The 20297-nt window shown below is 35.9% G+C and overlaps 1 protein-coding gene across 1 annotated transcript in view; it reads right to left on the bottom strand.

Annotated features, from left to right (window-relative positions):
- Positions 1 to 20297, bottom strand: part of col4a5 (collagen, type IV, alpha 5 (Alport syndrome)) — a 46504-nt gene that overhangs the window by 17704 nt on the left and 8503 nt on the right. Inside the window, exons 2-18 of the mRNA XM_051116003.1 lie at positions 8704 to 8763; positions 6990 to 7079; positions 6815 to 6859; positions 6688 to 6732; positions 6336 to 6398; positions 6181 to 6234; positions 6043 to 6069; positions 5848 to 5928; positions 3464 to 3526; positions 3281 to 3316; positions 3152 to 3193; positions 2971 to 3063; positions 1923 to 1976; positions 565 to 621; positions 425 to 469; positions 289 to 342; positions 7 to 51 (exon numbers count right to left, since the gene is read on the bottom strand). Coding sequence (XP_050971960.1) covers positions 7 to 51; positions 289 to 342; positions 425 to 469; positions 565 to 621; positions 1923 to 1976; positions 2971 to 3063; positions 3152 to 3193; positions 3281 to 3316; positions 3464 to 3526; positions 5848 to 5928; positions 6043 to 6069; positions 6181 to 6234; positions 6336 to 6398; positions 6688 to 6732; positions 6815 to 6859; positions 6990 to 7079; positions 8704 to 8763 — 954 coding nt within the window. The remainder of the gene's footprint in view (positions 1 to 6; positions 52 to 288; positions 343 to 424; positions 470 to 564; positions 622 to 1922; positions 1977 to 2970; positions 3064 to 3151; positions 3194 to 3280; positions 3317 to 3463; positions 3527 to 5847; positions 5929 to 6042; positions 6070 to 6180; positions 6235 to 6335; positions 6399 to 6687; positions 6733 to 6814; positions 6860 to 6989; positions 7080 to 8703; positions 8764 to 20297) is intronic.

Genomic DNA, 20297 nt, shown 5'->3' with positions numbered 1-20297 from the left:
ACATACACTGTATGATGGAGGTCCAGGAAGTCCTCGTTCACCTTTCTCACCCTACAGGCATTAATAAAAGAATGTATGTATGACTTCAAACTAGTGCAATAATTACAAAATCCTAATTTAAATTCATTTCAAGTAACAAAATGGCCTGTGAGTGAGCTATTTTTTATAAATACTCAGCTCATTTATATTAAAGCTGCACCTCCTTGCCTGTAATTATCATTAGACAAGGTTTATTATGAAACTGACGTTGTGCTCATACTGCTGAGGAAAGAAACATTCTCTACTTACTCTTTGACCATCTTGCCCCAGTGGACCAGGAGGACCTTGCTCTCCTTTGTCACCCTTAAAAAGAGATATCACAACAGTACTAAAGAATATCACCTTTGTGATAAACCTTACTAAACATCTATTGTAGACAGCTTACCGGATATCCAGGGAGGCCTGGTTCACCATCTTTGCCAGGTTTTCCCTTGTGAAAATAAACATATCACAGTCATTAAATGCTGTCTTTTTAAATATGTAAGCATAACTGAGTATTTGGGGTTTCAGTAGGCTTCAACTCACCCTCTTTCCAGCCTCCCCAGTTTCTCCTTTCTCACCTTTCTGGCCCCCTTGTAGACCCTGTCAGACAAAGACATGATTGTTAATTACAAACTGAACAAAAACAAGAAAGAAAGCATAATACACATCAGATTTAGATGCACAGATAATGCAATCTAGGGTAGTGCGGGGCACAACCCAACACTTTTTGAATAAATCCACTTTGGGTTCAGAGTATAATTTTTTATGCACGTTAATTTCACACTTGTCTAGTACAAATATGTTGCTTTGTTTCATAACTTAAGTGTATACATTTTTCGTTATTTACCTCATAAGAAAGGAAGTGAAATGTGACAATATGCCCTGTAGGTGGGGTACATAGTAACATGTGAGGGGCACGTTGTAACATGACCATATGACAGCTTAAAATGTTATCTGACTGAACGAAAAAAAATATACACCAGAAACAAAAATATTTTGTCAATAAAATAAAAGAATGAACTTTTTCAAATAAAATAATGCCGTTTTTCAAGAAATAAAAATAATCTAATTTTTGGGTTTCACAACGAACACACCACAACCACACGTAGGACGGCTATAATCGCAAAACACAGCTAAACAGTATAGCTGAAAACAATGTGCGCAAATAGATGAAACACATTCAGACATTCAGAAGAACACTTCCCTTCCTCCAAACACAGCTCTCATAGAACATGAGACACATAAACGAGCCAAAATGCTTTACATTTCTTAAAATAATACTTTATAAACATTAAACATTGATTGTCAGTCTTTATTCACTTGTTTCTTGTGGTTTCTTATTAAAATCCATAAAAATGTATAGTGAAAATTACATGGCTAATGTCACAGAATAGCATAGTTTAATATAGCAGGGCAGATTGTAACGCAGTGTTACAACGTTCCCCATCAGCGCGACTGGAATTTAAAACTGGTTTGTGTCTTCTGCCGGTTTGCAAAGCATTAATAAACTATCTAAACTGATAAATAACAGATTGGAGATTAAAATAATAGCAGATTTGTCTCATTTTAAATGAATACTGAAAACTGAGATTAAAAATTTACTTCAGCCAGAAACATACTTTTACTATGGTAAAACAAATATTCAGGTATATCTTCAAAAGGCTTTTGAATTTTGGCGCACTTTTTTCTCTGTATACTGTTGCTATGGCAACTAGTAAATACCGTAAATTTGGTTATGCTAGCATGTGTGGAAATATTTAAACCATGTGTGTTACAACTAACCCCATGTTAGTTTGTGCCCCACGCTCCCCTATACTTCTGTGAGAGGTCAAGATGCCAGTGTGTTTAAATGAATGTAGTATGGAAGGAAAGAAAACAAACAAACAAAAAAAGATACATACAGGCGGTCCAGGGGGACCCGGAAAACCAGGATCTCCAGGTGGGCCGCGATCACCCTATTAAAAAAACCAACATAGCAAAACATTAATTAAAACATACATTCACAAAATCTTGATACACCTGCTATTATGCAATGTAACTAAGGAAGGTTTTACTATTTGTCATTGTGTGTGACAAAAAATTAATTGAGTATGTCCAAAAACTAGATTTGGGCTGTGAGTAAAAATAAATAAATAAAAAACATAAAATAAAAACGTTTAATTAGTCTTGAAGGGCCAGATTTACTAACAGCTCACGCCAGTACAACCCTTTTTTTGACATAAAAAAATCATTTTTATGGAAATGATTATGGAAAAATATGGAAAATCATGGAAATGGAAATGCATTGGCTCTGCATGCATTTTTTAATTTGTGCATTGTCACCTGCAGAACTTTTCACTCACATCTGTGCTTTTACAGGATTACAGTCTCTTGCTACTTTGCCCTGTTGTAACGCCACGCCAGCAGAGGGAGCCCTCTCCCGAATACTGACTGCACGCTCCCTCTGCTGCTTCTACTTCCACTTCCTGTTTGGCACTACATAAGCGATCACCATGTGCTACCATGTGCGAAGTATTGCCAGTTCCACTGCCTTACCGAGCGTTTACTATTACTCTGTCTGATTACCTGTTGCCGTCTTGCCTTACCTGGATTCTGAGTTTACGGATTACCCCTTTTGGATTTGTTTGACCGTGTGGACTGCTTTCAAGGTTTGACCCCTTATCAGCCTGTTGACTACCTCTCTTTGGAATTCCCCTTTTGTTACGGTTGCTATATTGGACTGCCTTTTCGCTTTTTGACCCACTGCCTGCCTTATCACATTGCTGCTTGGTTTACGTTTGTTTATACGCTGTCGGACTGCTTTCCCGGTATTGACCTACTGCCCGTTTCTCTGTACTGTTGCTGTCTGTAAATAAACTCCGCAAATGGATTCTTCTTCTGCCTCAGCGTCCGCTTTACACCTGTTTAGTAAATCTTGTTCTAAGAGGTTTGAAGCAAGTATGATGTTACCTTTTCTCCTTGTTGAATGACTGTATCAGGTAAACCTGATACTTCGCCAACCTGCCCTGGAGGCCCAGGAGGTCCTTGCAATCCACGGTCACCCTTCATATACAAAAATATGTACATTAAAAACCCAACTGTAAATAAACCTGATGAATATGTTGTTTTTATCAGAGAACAATGCACATACCTTCTCTCCTTTGGGTCCTTGGAAGTTCAATCCCATGTTTCCCTTCGAGGTAAAGAGACAGACTAGCACTTTGACAAAAAGTGAAATAAGTAAAACCTGACACTGTTAAATTGCAGTATTCAAACTTACCTTTGGCCCTGGTGGACCAGGAGGGCCTGGACGACCCTGAAAAATGGTGGAATTTACAAATGATTATTTGCAAAATTGTAAAGCTGTATGAGCTAGATTCATCTGAAATATGCATTGTGGATTCAGAATTACACAAGTTTACAGCTGAACAAACTAACAAACCAATTGCAATCAGTGTCTTACCTCAAACCCTTGGGGACCAGGAGGACCAACAGGACCTGGAAGACCTGGGGGTCCAGGATTGCCCTATATATATCGTAACCGGAGTGTTATGAACTACAGTTATTTCATATTTATTGGCACTCTGTTAATTTGTTATTCTCTGTTAATAGAAGGTGGACTTCCAAGAACAACTGTGAGATCCAAAGTTGCAATTATCAGAATTTTTTTTTAAAGGGATAGTTCAACCAAAAATGAAAATTCTGCCATTAATTACCAGTTTTGCGCATGTTACTTTAAAAAAGTAATTAGTTATAGTTACAAGTTACTTCTCACAAATAGTAACTGAGTTAGTAACTGAGATACATCATCATTAAATTAAATACCAGGGAAAGTAACTATTGTGTTACTTAAAAAAATTCAAATATGTTAAATAACTTTGATGCCCCCAATATTAAATATGTTAAAACAATATTAAATGAATAAAACATTGTACACTAATCTATACTATTTTAATATTGCTGTGGAGCTATGTGAGACACCTTCCAGGGGCTTAATATCACATTATATCATTTGAAAGGGCAAAGTCTACTTTTATTTGTGTATAGTCATAATAACAACAAAACAATGTGCTTTTGTAAAGGAAATAAGGTGCGCTCTTTGCCGTCTCAATCTCTGTTACCTCTCTTCACAGACCCGTAAATAAAACAACCTGAATCTCAGCGAATACCTGCCTCATAAACATGAGAAATACGTGTATAGAAAGCTTAAAAACTTGAAAAGTGTCTACTTTTAAATGAAGTCACGTCGAAAGCAAACTTTCTCTGATGAAGTAATTTGTATGATATTAACGCAAGCTCCAGATTTTCCTGTCTAAATGTATTATTTCAAATGTATTCATGCCCACGAGCGGCAGTGGTTTTCAAATTTTAAACATGTAGGTAAACACCCACATCTCCGTAAACAAACGTGAATATTCATTTCAGCTACTTTTCATTTCTGGAATAAGACGTGCTGAGAGGAATAAGCTAGAATTAAGCTCAGAAGAAGAATGTAATGCAATGCAACGCACTGCTTTCCAGGCCCCATGTTTGAGAGAGAGCCTACTCGGATAAAAACAGCTTCAGCGAGCTTATAGTAATGCCGCATTTTATTGTCAGTAACGGCAACGTCGAAAACTGTAATTCATTTGATTACTCGTTACTAAAAAAAGTAAAGCCACTAGTAACCGCATTTATTTTTAATGGCGTTATTTCCATCACTGTTAATTACTCACCCTCACGTTGTTTCAAACCTGTAAGAATTTTTTGGAATCATCTTCAGAACACAAATTAAAATATTTTTAAAGAAATCCGAGAGCTTTCTGACCGTGAATAGACAGCAATGCAACTTACATGTTCAAGGCCCAAAAAGGTAATAAGGACATTGTTAAAGGGGTCATCAGATGTTAAGTTCACTTTTTACGTGTTGTTTGAGCATTAATGTGTGTTGGCAGTGTATGTACAAATCTACCCTGTAATGATAAAAATCCATGCAGTGTTTTTTATTTAATCTGTAAAAATAATATTCCCTTTTTTTAAATCGAGCCATTCTCAGATGCCTGTCGTGGTGGCATCACACCGACAGAGGCCACTCCCACGATAGTTGATTGACATGAGCGTCTTACCTCAGATCAGCTGCAACAGTCCGCCCTCTTTGTTTACTCCTGACATCTGAGCCGCTGAAGTAGATTATTTTGCTTGTGAAGAAAATGTGCCAACCGATCTACATATATCCGTCTATGTTTGCGTGAATCGTTCGTGATCCAGCTTCATTTACAGCAGAAGTGAGTATAAGGTTTTTTTTATGAATCTTTGCGATCGCCTTTCCTAATAATGTGCTAGTTAGCAAGTTTAGCAGTTAAACGCGGCTAAATCATTTTGGCAAGGTAAAAAGGGTGTTGTTTTACACAACCATTGAGAATTTTTAACCAAAGTATATTATAGACTTTTCATTAAGACCCTAAAGAATCATATCAACTTGTGGAAAATGGGCATCTGATGACCCTTTTAAAATAGTCCATGTTACAACAGTGGTTCAATCTTAAACGTGGTAATTGCGTTACTGTCTACGCAGGGTCAGAAAGCTCTTGGAATCATTTTAATTTTTGTTAATGAAGGTCTTACAGGTTTGGAACAACGTGAATGAGAGTAATAGATGACCGAATTTTCATTTTTTGGTGAACTATCCCGTTAAGGTGGCTTCTATAGTAAAGAATTCAATGCTGTTACGATACTCGTTTGAAAGGGTACACAGTGAAATCCATTGTGAGCAGATCCCCAGTTTGGATCAAATTATGCTTTGATTTCAAAGTTATGTTTTGATTCTACCCCAAACATTCTGTTGCTAATTGATGTGGAAATGCTTACCCTAGAGCCTGGTAAACCATTAAAGCCAGGAGTCCCCGGTTCTGAAGGGCGGTTTACTTCTATGATATCTCCAGGCTCCCCCTGCAGAGGAAAAGAGGATTTTTGTAATTTCATACATTTCCCAATATGTATTGAGGGTAGTGTGCCACTACAGTGCAGAACATGAGCTTCTGCATTATGAAATGAAATAATTGCCTTTTGTCCTATAGAACCTGGTGGACCCTGTGGAGACAAGAAAGCATGAATTATTGTGAGAATAATGACTTCAAATACTTCTGTGAGTGCATGAGAGTATGCATGCAACTCTGAAATGTGACATAAAGCAACACTTACTGGTTGACCCGCTAAACCTGGAAGACCTGGACTTCCTGGGAATCCTCTTTCACCCTTGTAAAGAAAAAGAGGTTTATGTTTGTTTGCACTTTTTAAAGTTCTAATTCAACCAATCTGTGAACAGACAAGAGATTCTTGTTTGTAATGTTTTATACTTTGGTTCCGTTACAGCCTGGAATTCCTTTGGGTCCTGGGGCGCCATCCTGTCCTGGAAGACCCTGTCAAAAACAGCACATACATTCTTAAAATTATTGCCATTTACAGTGTGAGTCAAAGGGTACTATTACTATTGAAAAACATGTTATTCTATATTCTGTCAATGAGCAATGGGTTTTCTGTAAATTATGTCAATTTGATGATTTAATCCAAGCCAATATTACACTACTTGATAGTAAACAATATTAAATTTGGATTTCATCAATCGGTTCTTGCAGCCATAATTATATAATCTACTTTAGAAATGCCCTCTTAAAAGACTGTCTCCTATTGATGAATTGATTTACTCACTGGGATTCCTGGTGTTCCAGGGAAGCCTGGTAATCCAGGAGGTCCCTGCAAAAACACAGAAACAGTCAGCATTTGTTGATAGTTTTTTTTTGATAAATTTGTTAAGCTGTTACAAAGAAACTCTCACTCTTATTCCTTTAGGCCCACTTGGCCCTGTAGGTCCATCATCACCCTGTGAGAGAAAGAAAGTCCGGTTTTAATAGAATCAACAGTATAGCTGATCAATAACAAATTCTGGTTGATCAGTAATTACGCATATGAATACATGAATATCACAATGGACTGAAGTGCTGACCACTGACCTTCTCTCCACGAGGTCCACTTGGCCCTTCTGGTCCAGGGAAACCTGGAACACCTGGTTGGCCCGTCAAACCTGGAAACCCTCGCTCACCCTGTCATTATAGTTAGGAAAACATTTACAGAAAGACATAAGATAGTATTTTAGAGAGCCATTACGGATGTACACAGAAGATCACGTCACTTTAAAAAAAAAACAATAAAACAAAGTAATGTAAACAATTCATTTGATCCTCTCAGACTAGCATCTAAGGTAATATTTCAAAACCACAAACATCTACTCATACGGCGATACATTACCCAGTGCAGCACATCTGGCAGCACATGTAAAAATGAAAAGAGTCAGGCTTATATTGAGTTCATATTCACTTCATTTGAACTTCAACCCCCCGGTTTCACAAACAAGGCTTTAGTTTAGTCCCAGACTAAAATGTAAGTCTAAGCTGTTTCAACTAAAAGAACCAGTGCCTTTGTTTTGTCTCAAGATGCGCACCAGTAATGTTTTTTTCTAAGGCATGTTTATAAAAAATTACTTAAATGTCCTAATTGAACTACGGGCTAGTACTGGCTTAGTCTAAGCACTGTCTGTGAAACCAAGCCTATGAATATGGTTTGGACTTGTAAAATGGCTAGAATAGCCATGCAATGCATGCATTAAATATATTCATATTAGCCTACAGACATCAGTTTACAGGTGCGTTCCCTTTGACCGTAAGTGCCCAACAAAGTTGATTTCACAGGCAATTCTAATCTGAAGGGAGTGAACATGTTTAGTTTGAAAGGCAATGTAAATGGCATAGGGAATAAGGAATTATCAATAAAATTACATTATTTTCATATTAAACATCACAACAGACACAGACGATGGGATATTTTCTAAAAAAAAAAAAAAACTATTTGTAGACTTTTTATCCTCAAATGTTCATGATAGTTAGGGTATGTCGAAAAACTCCCATCTCATTTTCTTCTCCAACTTCAGAATCGCTGTCTTACCTTTTCATGTAAAGGGTGATCTTCTTTGCACGTTCACTTTTTAAACACTGGGTTGGTACTTCTGCAGCGATGTAGGATGATTTTGAAATTAGAGGAGAAACTGAGATGGGAGTTTTTCGACATAATCTGTCTTAATAAACAGAGTTCACGCAGAGCTAGACAAGATGAGCATTTGAGGTTAAAAAGTATATAAATTGTCATTTTTTTTAGAAAATGACAGATCATTTCGCTAGATAAGACCCTTCTTCCTCAGTTGGGATCATTTTTTGAATGCATTTAAACTGCATTTTGGAAGTTCAGACTCGGCGGAACAATAGAAGTCCACTATATGGAGAGACATAAATGAAATGTTTTCCTCAAAAAACATTATTTCTTTACGACTGAAGAAAGACATGAACATCTTGGATGACAAGGGAGTGAGTATATTATGTGTACATTTTTGTTCTGAAAGTGAACTACTCAGTAATTACTCAGTTCAGTGTTTTATATTTAAAAAAGTATATTCTGTTATCACTCCCCAAACACCTCTAATAAGCTCAACCCAAGTTTCGACTGTGTTTGATAATGTTGAAGGGTGTTCTGAATTAACACTTTTTGTAGGGTGAAGTGAACTTCAAATGATATCTCATTTTTTGGGAGATGCCATTTTTTGAACACTGTGTAGGGACCCGGCTGACTGGAACGCAGCTTATGTGTGTGGCTGTTTATTTGTGGATAAACACTCACCTTCTGTCCTTTCACCCCACTGCAGTCACACTTTGATCCAGTCCCACAACCATGACATGCCTGAAAACACAAAACACAATTTATTTGTAAGCACACAGAAATGATTTTGGAGACCAAAAAGTTCAGAATACTTAAGATTTTGTGTTTGTGTGTGTTCAAAAAGAGGTTTGTTATGTTCATTCATTCATGCTGCATTTCTTTGATCAAAAAAACAATAATATTGTTAAAAACTATATTTCTGTGATGCAAAGCTGTGCATATTAGAATGATTTCTGAAGGATCATGTGACACTAAAGACTGGAGTAATGGCAGCTGAAAATTCAACTAAAAACAAACAAACAAACAAACAGTAAAATTATCATCAACCATAAAATCACATTCAGTCACTGTCATAAATTAAGTCTATGTACAAGAGCATCTTTATAGCTCATTTGAAATGAAGTTTAATCAGGTGACCAGTGAAGTCATCAATCTGTTTACAAATAATAAGGCTTCCATAAATGTGACCCTGGACCACAAAACCAGTCTTAAGAAGAATGGGTATGTTTGTAGCAATAGAAAAATCTACACTGTATGGGATAAAATTATCGATTTTTCTTTTATGCCAGGAATCATATTACGAATATTAAGTAAAGATCACATTACATAAAGATATTTTGATATTTCATACCATAAATATATCAAAATTAAACTTTTGATTAGTAATATGCATTGCTAAGAACTTCATTTGGACAACTTTAAAGGCGATTTTCTCAGTATTTTGATTTTTTTTGCACCCTCAGATTCCAGATTTTCAAATAGTTGCATCTCAGCCAAATATTGTCCTATCCTCGATGGAAAGCTTATTTATTCAGCATTCAGATAATGTATAAATCTCAGTTTTAAATAATTGACCCTTATGACTGGTTTTGTGGTCCAGGGTCCCAAATGTTATCAAACAGACGTAAACCAAAATATGATGTGACTACAGTCTTCTACATATGAACTATTTTACTTAAAACAGAGTGTGTGTAAATAAATCAAAAAGTACAATTCTCTGAATGTCATTATATTCACAGGTTTATAAAAGAGTTAGCATTAGACACTAGTGTTACAGTAAATGGAATTCGCATGTTTACCTGTTTGCATGACATACTGACACCTAGTGGTGTGAACACAGAATTACAGAGAATAGCTTTTATTATGCTACTGCTATAAGAAGTCTTTATCTCTTGTGAGCGAACAAAAATAACATCTATTAGAAGTACTATTCACTTACTTATGTTTTTAAAGGTAAACAAATGTACAGAGGATATCTTAAAAATGAAAACCCTGGCAAATGAATGCAAAAATGTCAACAGTGTGATATACACTGCTGAGTGAGAATAAATTAAAATCAAAACACAGCAAATAAACTGACTGTACAGTCACAGTAGATTGTAGTTGCTTTCTTTGTTTTATAAAAGGCACATTTTTAAAAACAAACACTAGATGGCGCTATTTTCTTTCTGAAATAACTACCACCTCTTGATACAAGATCACAAGCAGACAGGAGCTGAACTTGTAATGATTTTTTTTTCTTACAAAGAAAACGGTTGCCCATGAAGGGACATTGCCATGATGGTTCAGAACTGATACTACGATAATGAATATCAACATGGAAACTTTTTCACTGAGCATCACGTTAATAAATTGCCTCATTCCAAAAGGAAACATGTTACTGTATTTTGTCAGGTTTTGGGAACATAAATAGTTTTTTTTTCCCCAATAATATTTCACAATATTGCTGTTTTACTGTATGTTTAGTCAAATAAATACAGCCTTTAGGAGATGTCTTTCAAAAACTAAAAAAATCTTACCAACCCCTTTTAGTTTTGAACGCTAATGTACAGTTTGAGTTCACATCCGACGTGCTTCTGTTTCCCAAGTTAGGCAGAAAAAATGTTTTACAGCCTATGTTGACAATTATTATTACTGCAAAATGAGGTCACTGCTATGAGAAGTACAACTATCTGTCTAAAATTTTGGTTTTATTTTGTGAGCTTGTGTGAGGCTTTTGGAAGACAATAAGAGAAAAGTGATTTTGAAAACATTCAAAGCAACTTTGCACAGTGAACCACGCTAGCGAAAGCCACACAAAAAATGTGTGCATACAACACTGGTCTTGCTAGTCATACACATGCAAAGTTTTATAGCTTGCCTGCTGAATCTCAAGGTCTAAACACACAAGCTGAAGAGATGTTCAAATTTGCTGGCTTGTAATTTGTCTTAAAGGAGAAGTCCACTTCCAAAACAAAGATTCACATATAATGTACTCACCCCATTGTCATCCAAGATGTTCAAGTCTTTCTTTCTTCAGTCGTAAAGAAATTATGTTTTTTGAGGAAAACATTTCAGCATTTTTTCTCCATATAATGGACTGATGCAGTTTAAATGTGCCTTCAAATGATCCCAAATGCGGTTGTAAATGATCCCAGCCAAGGAAAAAGGGTCTTATCTAGCAGAACGATCATTTCATTAAAAAAATATAATTTAAATACTTTTTAATCTCAAACGCTCATCTTGTCTTGCTTTGCCTGAACTGCGTATTCTTCCTCAAGACAATCAGGGTATATATAAAATCATTTCAAAATCATCCTACATCGCTGCAGAAGTACCGACACAGTCTTTGCAAAGTGAACATGCCTAAAGTCGACATACCCTAACTGTCTTGAACCGGAAAACAGTCCAGGCAGAGTAAGGCAAGACGAGCGTTTGACATAACAAAAATGTGACATATTGACATAAATTGTATTATTTTTATGAAAATAACCGATTGTTTCGCTAGATAAGACACTTCTTTCTTGGCTGGGATCGTTTAGAACCGTATTTGGGATCGTTTGAAGCCGCATTTAAACTGCATTTTGGAAGTTCAAAATCGGGGCACCATATCAGTCCATTATATGGAGGAAGAGCAAAGAAATGTTTTCCTCAATAAACATAATTTCTTTATGACTGAAGAAAGAAAGACATGAACATCGTGGATGACAAGGGGGTGAGTACATTATATGTGAATCTTTGTTTTGGAAGTGGACTTCTCCTTTAAGGTCAGCACAGTCATTTACTGTCAAAAGTTATCTTTTCACTACATCAAAACAACTGTTTTAAGGCAACTTACTGACTGGCCCACAGTAACACAGAAACAAGACCCTTAATAATGCATGCGTACTAAAAACTACAAGACTGAAATGTGACATTGAACACATTAAATAACACTGAATTCTCTGAAACAAGCACCCAGCTGAATATACACACTGAAAATAAGCATACAAACAATGAACCCTTAGGACAGAACTGGACAGATTTCATAATATAAAGAGAGACCTCATTATTTAAGATCAAGGCATCCTTGAATCACAACAGAGACATAATAAAATCAATGACAAGTAAAAGAGCTTGAAAAAAGCTTAAACTTTTGGCAGAGCTTTTCATCACCTGCAGAAAAAGCAGACAAAAACAAATTCTGACAAGCACACCTGCTTGACTCAGCTTCATTATTCTTTTGAAAAAGACAAGCACAAAGAGTACTGGAAAGTAAAGGAGAAAAATATCTCTGAGCACTAAATGTTCAATGCACTTTCTTAAAGGTAGATGACAAATTACTGTAAGTTATGTGTCAACTACCCTTAAGATTTTAGGTTAAAATCTATATGAATGTTTGTGGAAAAGTATATATAAAATGCTGTTTATATCCGTTTTTTGATATAGCATGTCATATTACAGGACATACAGTATTCAGTGTCAAATACTTACACTACCAGTCCAAAGTTTTTGAACAGTAAGATTTTTCATGTTTAGATTTAAAGAATTCTCTGCATTTATTTGATCCAAAATACAGCGAAAGCAGTAATATTGTGAAGTATTTTTACTATGTAAAATAACTGCTTTCTATTTGAATATATTTTAAAATGTAATTTATGCATCATTTCTACAACAATTTTTATTATTATTATTATTAATATTTAAAAACTACTTTAGAAAGAATAGAAATAGAACAGAAGGTCCAAAGTTCAGCATTTATCTGAAATAAAAAGCTTTTGTAACATTTTATACACTATACCATTCAAAAGCTTGGAGTCAGCATAATTTTTTATTTTTTGGGGAAAGAAATTATAGAAATTAATACTTTTATTTAGCAAGGATGCTTTAAATTAAATGAAAGTGATGATAAAGACATTATAATGTTACAAAAGGTATCTATTTCAGATAAATGCTGTTTATCTGATTTTTTTTATTTTATCAAAGAAAACTGAAAAATTCTACTCAGCTGTTTTACACTTAGTACCAATAAACATTTTTTTGAGGATGTTTCTGAAGGATCTTGTGACTGGAGTAATGATGAAAAAACTCAACTTTGAACTCAGGAATAAATGACATTTTAAAATACATTCAAATAGAAAACAGTTATTTTAAATGGTAACAATATTGCAAATATTCAATATTTTACTGTTTTTGCTGTACGTTGGATCAAATAAATGCAGGCTCAGTGAGCAGAAGAGACTTCTTACTGTGCAAAAACTTTTGACTGGTAGTGTAAATGTAGGAACTACCAAATACAAAATGAACTGAAAAAAAGTATAGATGCAACAACATGCTTCAACCATTTAATTGTTTTTTGGTAATAGATATCCATGCCAATGTTGACAAATGTGGATGTCTAGACTCTAGAGGGCAGAGTTTAGATCTACAGTCAAAGTGGATGGAAAGATCAGATACAGTCAACTTGCTCTCTGAGTCTGTGAATAGATGGGGAGATGAACAGGGCCACCCTGTGGAGAATATTAAGCAGTGCAATGATTCATCCATCGAGGGAATAAGCAGATTCCAGTCTAGGGCTCGGTGGATTAACTGACCCCTGGTGAAAGATAGCCTGAGGGCAAATGAAAGCTGGGAGCAGACAGAGCAAAGTGGCAGCAGACCATAAGTAATGTGTGTGCCTGAATGGCCCAATCAAACACACATATACAAACACATGATCATACTCACGCACAAGCTCACAGTGGAATGTTTCGGTGAGATACACTGATTTAATCAGAAATATTTGTAACTGGCAAGCACATGTTCTATATTGTTAATGCTGTGCATAACAGAGTCTGTATCAGCTTGCAGTAGCATGAAGTGTTAATGATGGGGAAAACAGGTGAGGTACAGGGGAAAAGTGAATCATCCAGGCATTGATTACTGAGGTGAAGGTGCAATCCCTGTATTAAACACTATTAAAATTCCCTCTCTGTGCCACTGTCCCACCCATTTCACTCACTCTCATAACCACACACACTACTTTTTTAAAGCTGCAGTCCGTAACTTTTTTTGTGTTTATAATTTACAAAATGTATATAATAAGTAAGTGCATCACGAAACCATTTTCCAAACTGCGGTATTGGCTTGTCCCGAATCGCTATGATACACCTATAATAAGTTTTTATATTCTGACTATTTTAGACTGGTCCTGGTAGGAACCGCTGTGTAGTAGCCCAGTACCTGCATGACTCGTCATAGACATAAACACAGAGAAGTAGATCCGGCTTCTGCAGTACGCATGCAGTTCTGTTTATTAACCGCTAGAATGCCAAAAGTTACGGAATACAGCTTTAAACATTAAGATTGCAGGTTGCATTTAAATAGTCCTGCCTTGTGACAAACTCATTTTGCTCAAAGTTCGCATGACGCTTAACAGAAACACACTAAAAGTGCCATTCAGCACTAAGAATAACACATTTCACTATACTCCTTTTCCACAGTCACTGCTGGATTTCATGACTTCAAGGTCCAAGAGATGAGAAAACAGAAAAAGGTATCCCAAGAATCTCTTCTTAAACATGTTTCTAGGATATAACTCTTTTAAATTTAATGAGCCATAAAGCACCTCCTTCTGATGTCCCGCATTGGTTCTTCCCTGGAATTCTTTTATTCTTATTCCTGTGGCGCTAAGAAAAGAATGACCTTCAACCTCTACCAATTAACCAGCTAAGGCCGAGTGGCTCGTGTGGAAGCGGGTGATGGGAAAAATGTGCACAAGGGTCAAATGTTTACCAATTTTTACAATGTTTACATATTGCACTGGTGGTCTCTCTAAACTTCACTACAGCTGTACATGGAAAATCACAACAAACTCAGTTTGTCTCTTGCTTATTAAAGGAGACATTCACTTCCAGAACAAAAATTTACAGATAATTTACTTACCCCCTTGTCATCTAAGATGTTCATGTCTTTCTTTCTTCTGTAACAAAGAAATTATGTTTCTTGAGGAAAACATTTCAGGAATTATCTACATATAGTGGACTTTTATTTGAGTATATGAGTTTAAACTTCCAAAATGCAGTTTAAATGCAGCTTCAAAGGGCTCTGAACGATCCCAGCTGAGCTAAATGATCGATTATCTTCTAAAAAAAATGTACAACTTATATATTTTTTAACTGCAAGTGCTTGTCTTGTTTAGCTCTCCAGTGCGCATGTGAACTCTGAGTAATCTGGGTCAATACAGTTAGGGTATGTTGAAAAACTCCCATCTCATTTTCTCCTCCAACAAAATCGTCCAACATCGCTGTCTTACCTTTTTTTGTAAAGGGTGTTTGACCCTCTTTGCACGTTCACTTTGTAAACACTGGGTACTTCTGCAGCGATGTAGGACTATTTTGAAGTTGGAGGAGAAAATGAGATGGGAGTTTTGTGACATACCCTAACTGTATTGACCCGGATTAGAGCTAGACAAGATGAGAATTTGAATTATAGAAGTCCACTATATGGAGAACATTCCTGAAATGTTTTCCTCAAGAAACATAATTTCTTTACAACTGAAGAAAGAAATACATGAACATCTTGGATGACAAGGGGATGAGTAAATTATCTGTAAACTTTTGATCTGGAAATGAACTTCTCCTTTAAGGAGCTTGACTTTAATTTGAGAAGACTTTTGGATGCAACCACATGCAAAAATCACTTGCAGCAACCTGAGTGATAAAAATTGTTCCCAGGACTCCACAGGGGTATAAATTACAGATAAGCCAATGTTTAGTTTAAGTGTTTTTTTTTGTTTGTTTTACACATTCAATACTGTCCAATAGTTGGAGTCAAATAGGCTCCTGCGTCAGCAGCACCACACGCAAGTGTTGTGGTACTCTTGTGAAGGAAAAACTTCATATCTTAACTCTGCATGCAAATGGCACACTATAACAGATAATTATGTTTCTGAATCAGATCAGCTAGGATTCATCACAACAGAGTACTAGAATGGAAAAAAATTAGGTCAGTGATGCGTGGTTTCTGTATTGTGCATCCCTTCTGTGGAGGGCTAGATTAAAAATAGGACACGCACAAGAGCTCCTGATAAGGAGGATAAAGACATCTCCCACACACACTGACAGAGAGACTGTGGGACTGTAAGTATGGCTCTGGGATCTCGCACAGGTTCTCAAACAGCAGGGGAGGCTCTTGAGTCAAGGCCATTCCTGCAACGCCTAATCTGAGATTTTTACATTTAGTCCACATTAATCAGCATCAGTGTAAATGGCTTTCTTGCTGGAGATTTGTGTCCACCTCACTAACTGAAAAGATAAAGCTCTTATCGAATTCCCAAAACACACAAGTTTCCCAAGAGAAAGAGTATTTCTCCCATCATACAAACAGTAAAATGTCTGAGAAGGCACGATATTTACAATCTAAGCTGTACTTGTTTAAAACTCAGCTATGTCAACATGTCCAGGTGTGCTGAAAATAATTTGGTCCAAACTGAATTTTCTCTAAATATTTGCATCAGTAGTAACAGCAGCTGGGCTCATAAAACATGGAGTCTCTATTTTCACCACTAGAGGACGCTACAAAGAAGGTTTGCTGTTTGTAACAGTAATGGTCAATAGTGACAGACTGAAACATAAATAACTCCTCTCTTGGAATCATCTTTCATTTGTAATATCAGAGTAACGGTGAAAAGAAAAACAAAAATTACAGTGACGTTCACAGAGCGGGGATCACAGCAGAGAAGCAACTGGACGTGGACTGGCACTCCAATGATTGTAAGACAAGTTCTCACCTGAACTATAATCTGGAGATCTAATTCTATCCCTAACAGAGCATGTTCAAACCTGCATGCCATACCCAGCTTGCATATGAATCTAAAACTGCAGGGCTCAAATGAATTACGTCTTCAAGCACTCTTGAAGTTTTTGTCATGCAGCAGTAGCTGTAGCTAGAAGCTGTTTTGACAAAACTTTCTGTTTAAAAGAGGATATTTTGAACACATTACTTTTAAGACTTTGTTAAAAAATTGTTTTGGTGATTTTGTTTTCTCTCCCACTGACTTTTAAAAAATCCTGTGTTATCACAAGGCAAAAGGAGGATAGATGATAAAATGCCATGGATGCCAGAGCATTGTTGGAAAAGCATTGATGGGCCAAGGAAAACAAGACAACATATCGCAGTAAAGTTGTATATCTACTTAAAAAACGAATGTCTGCAAATACTTGCAAATATCCACATATATAAAATAAACAATTAAAATAAAAAAAAAAAAAAAGATTTTTTTTGCTAAACTAAACAGCTATGTTTTTGAGATCTAAAGCATTATCTGATTTACTGTTTACTGGAAACAAAGCAAACATTTGCTGCTCTTCACGTGCACATGCACACGGTGAACACAGGGCTGCCCAGAGTTACACATGGGAGCCACTACTGCCTCCATTCACCACTAATAGCAGAAGCAGATGGGAGTGAAAAAGAGGCAGAGAAAACAGGGACCTGAGGATCACCCAAAAGTTAAAAAGCAAGGGTGTGTATGACATGGAAAGTAAATATGTTCGGTGTATAGGGAAGGGGCACATGACTCTCTAAAGCTGTAAAACTAATGCATGTTGAAACAAGATCTATTCTCGCTCACTGTTCTCAAAGACATTGAAGAAACATGCACACATTTCTATCTAACAAAAGCTATATAATTACAACCTTACAACAGCTAGACACTGGCATATTACAATGTCTGTCTCACACAGACTGTTTCACTCCCACCTCAATGGCCTGGATGAAATGCTTTTTCACTTTTACAATAACACTGGAGCTAATTTAGATTATTTTCATAGTGTGTCAGCTTTGGATAAGGGATGGACAGCTTACTCCTTAAGGTCTTTGATTATATTAAAGGTCAGTGTCAGTGTGATTACAAGTTTAGACTTGATACTGACATTCCAGTGCAGTGTGTAAAATATGAATAAAAACCCATGACACCCTATACTTGAGTAACTAATTTAATACCAAAGGGTTGTTTGCAGAGGTTTGTTTCAAATGCAAAGTCTGTATGTAAAATATAATATGTGTTAATAAGCTATATTTACAATTTAAATTATACACTACTGATGTACTGGGATCGGTAAGCTTTGTAATAAAGAAATTTATACTTTATTTACTTGTTCAGTTTTACTTAATTTATTCAGCACGAATTAATTAAGTTTTCATTCATTAAGAAATTTCTGTCTATCAAAGAAGCCTGAAAAACAACAACAACAACATATAGGCTCATTGGAAATACGCGCCTCTAAATACATTTCTGCAAAACTGAAAAAACGTACCTATATGTACAAATCACTGCAGTTTCAAGTTGAACACTTGAGGCATTAAAACTCACACAACTTTTATTCCTTTTCACACAACGTATGATTTACTGGCACAGAGTTTTGATTAATAAAGCCTAATTTTCATGCTATGACTTCAAAACAATTTTAACATCCTGGATGATTTGAAAACAGATACTTTTGAACGTTGTCGTCACATATACAGCTTCATATGCATTAGTTTACTAACCCATTACATTTGCTCAGTAGTTGACGCGATACGGTGTTGCACTGGAGTGAAGAAGAGCTCTGCTATGAACTCTGTGAAACTATGGTTTGACTAAACATCTCAAATTCGCATAAGGAAGTTAAAAATTGCACGGCTGCATCAACAAATGCATTTTTATATCACTTTTGCACTTGTTAACACTATCAGGTTGGGTTTGGTGTAGGGGATAATTCCAACATTATAGAGCATTAACCTCTAGCGACACTACCCCGATATTTGAATTCTGAACAGCTGCAATAGGTACCTCAAGCAGCATAATAAAAAAAAAACCCAGCAATGTGCACCTGTACCAACATAATAAAAATGTGCCACGGTCACGTATTGAACGTTTGTTTTAGTGCCATTATCTAGACATTTCACTTTGAAACTGAGGCGGAACTTGCAGTAAGGTACATATTTACAGTGTTTTAGAAATGTATAGAGGCATGTCATGAGCATGGGTTGGAAAAAATGTAGCCTATCACTGTTTTTACAAAAAGTACTGTCAAATGGGGCTGGGTTTTCACACAAATTTCACGATTTGATTTGATTTGATTTTAATTTGATTCTGATTCACAAGGTTGAGTTTCGTTTCGATACGATTTCATCCAATATCAATTATTTTGGATATTTATCAGGTTAGGCACATGCCAACAACTGAAAAAAAAGCCTTCAACTAATGTTGTAAAATATACATGAGAGTCAGTTGGTACTACCACTTATAATATTTGTGACCCTGGACCACAAAACCAGTCTTAAGTCGCTGGGGTATATTTGTAGCAATAGCCAAAAATACACTGTATGGGTCAAAATTATAGATTTTTCTTTTATGCCAAAAATCATTAGGAAATTAAGTAAAGATCATGTTCCATGAAGATATTTTGTAATTTTCCTACTGTAAATATATCAAAACTTAATTTTTGATTAGTAATATGCTTTGCAAAGAACTTAATCTGGAAAACTGTAAAGGCGATTTTCTCAATATTTTGATTTTTTTTGCACCCTCAGATTCCACATACTGAAATAGCTGCATCTCGGCCAAATATTGTTCTATCCTGACAAACCATACATCGATGGAAAGCTTATTTATTCAGCTTTCAAATGATGTATAAAGCTCAATTTTGAAAAATTGACACTTATGACTGGTTTTGTGATCCAGGGTCACATTTAAGGTTAAAATGATCTGATTTGTATACAAACGCTTAAATTACGCTCAACAAAGTTTTTATAATAATAAAGTTACAATTATATAATTATATTTCTACTCTGGCTGTCATTAAAACTGGATGGATTTATTGAAACATAAATTGAACACTGAAGAACAGTAAAAATTATAATGACTATGTTATATGGTGCATATATTTAGCAAAATACTCCTCTCTAGAGTTTGTTTTTCTAGCTGGCTAAGGAGTTTACTGTCATTGAATGTTTTTTTCTGAGGCAAATGTGACGTTACGTGATTGTTTACAAGCTGTTCTACTGACGTCTTTCCGCGGTTGAAACACTGATTGAGTGATTACATGGGACTATGGATTTGAGTAAGTTGTACTCTTCCTTTTACCATAGCTTTGGATGTTTATTTTGTGCTGTAACTGCTTTCGTGTATGCTCGTGACAGCAATCTGTCACTCCACATTAAACAGCACAAAACTGCATTTATTGTTTTGATAATGTAATAAAATGGACAGAATTTGAAATCTGAGACTTTGTTTCATATCTAAAGTAACAAAACACAAAGCTTACTGCATTTTTTTGGATGGGATGTGCGCT

This window comes from Labeo rohita, chromosome 7, assembly GCF_022985175.1.
Source record: "Labeo rohita strain BAU-BD-2019 chromosome 7, IGBB_LRoh.1.0, whole genome shotgun sequence".
NCBI lineage: Eukaryota > Metazoa > Chordata > Actinopteri > Cypriniformes > Cyprinidae > Labeo > Labeo rohita.
The sequence above is the reverse complement of the archived record's forward strand: the minus strand, read 5'-3'. Positions and strand labels throughout refer to the sequence as shown.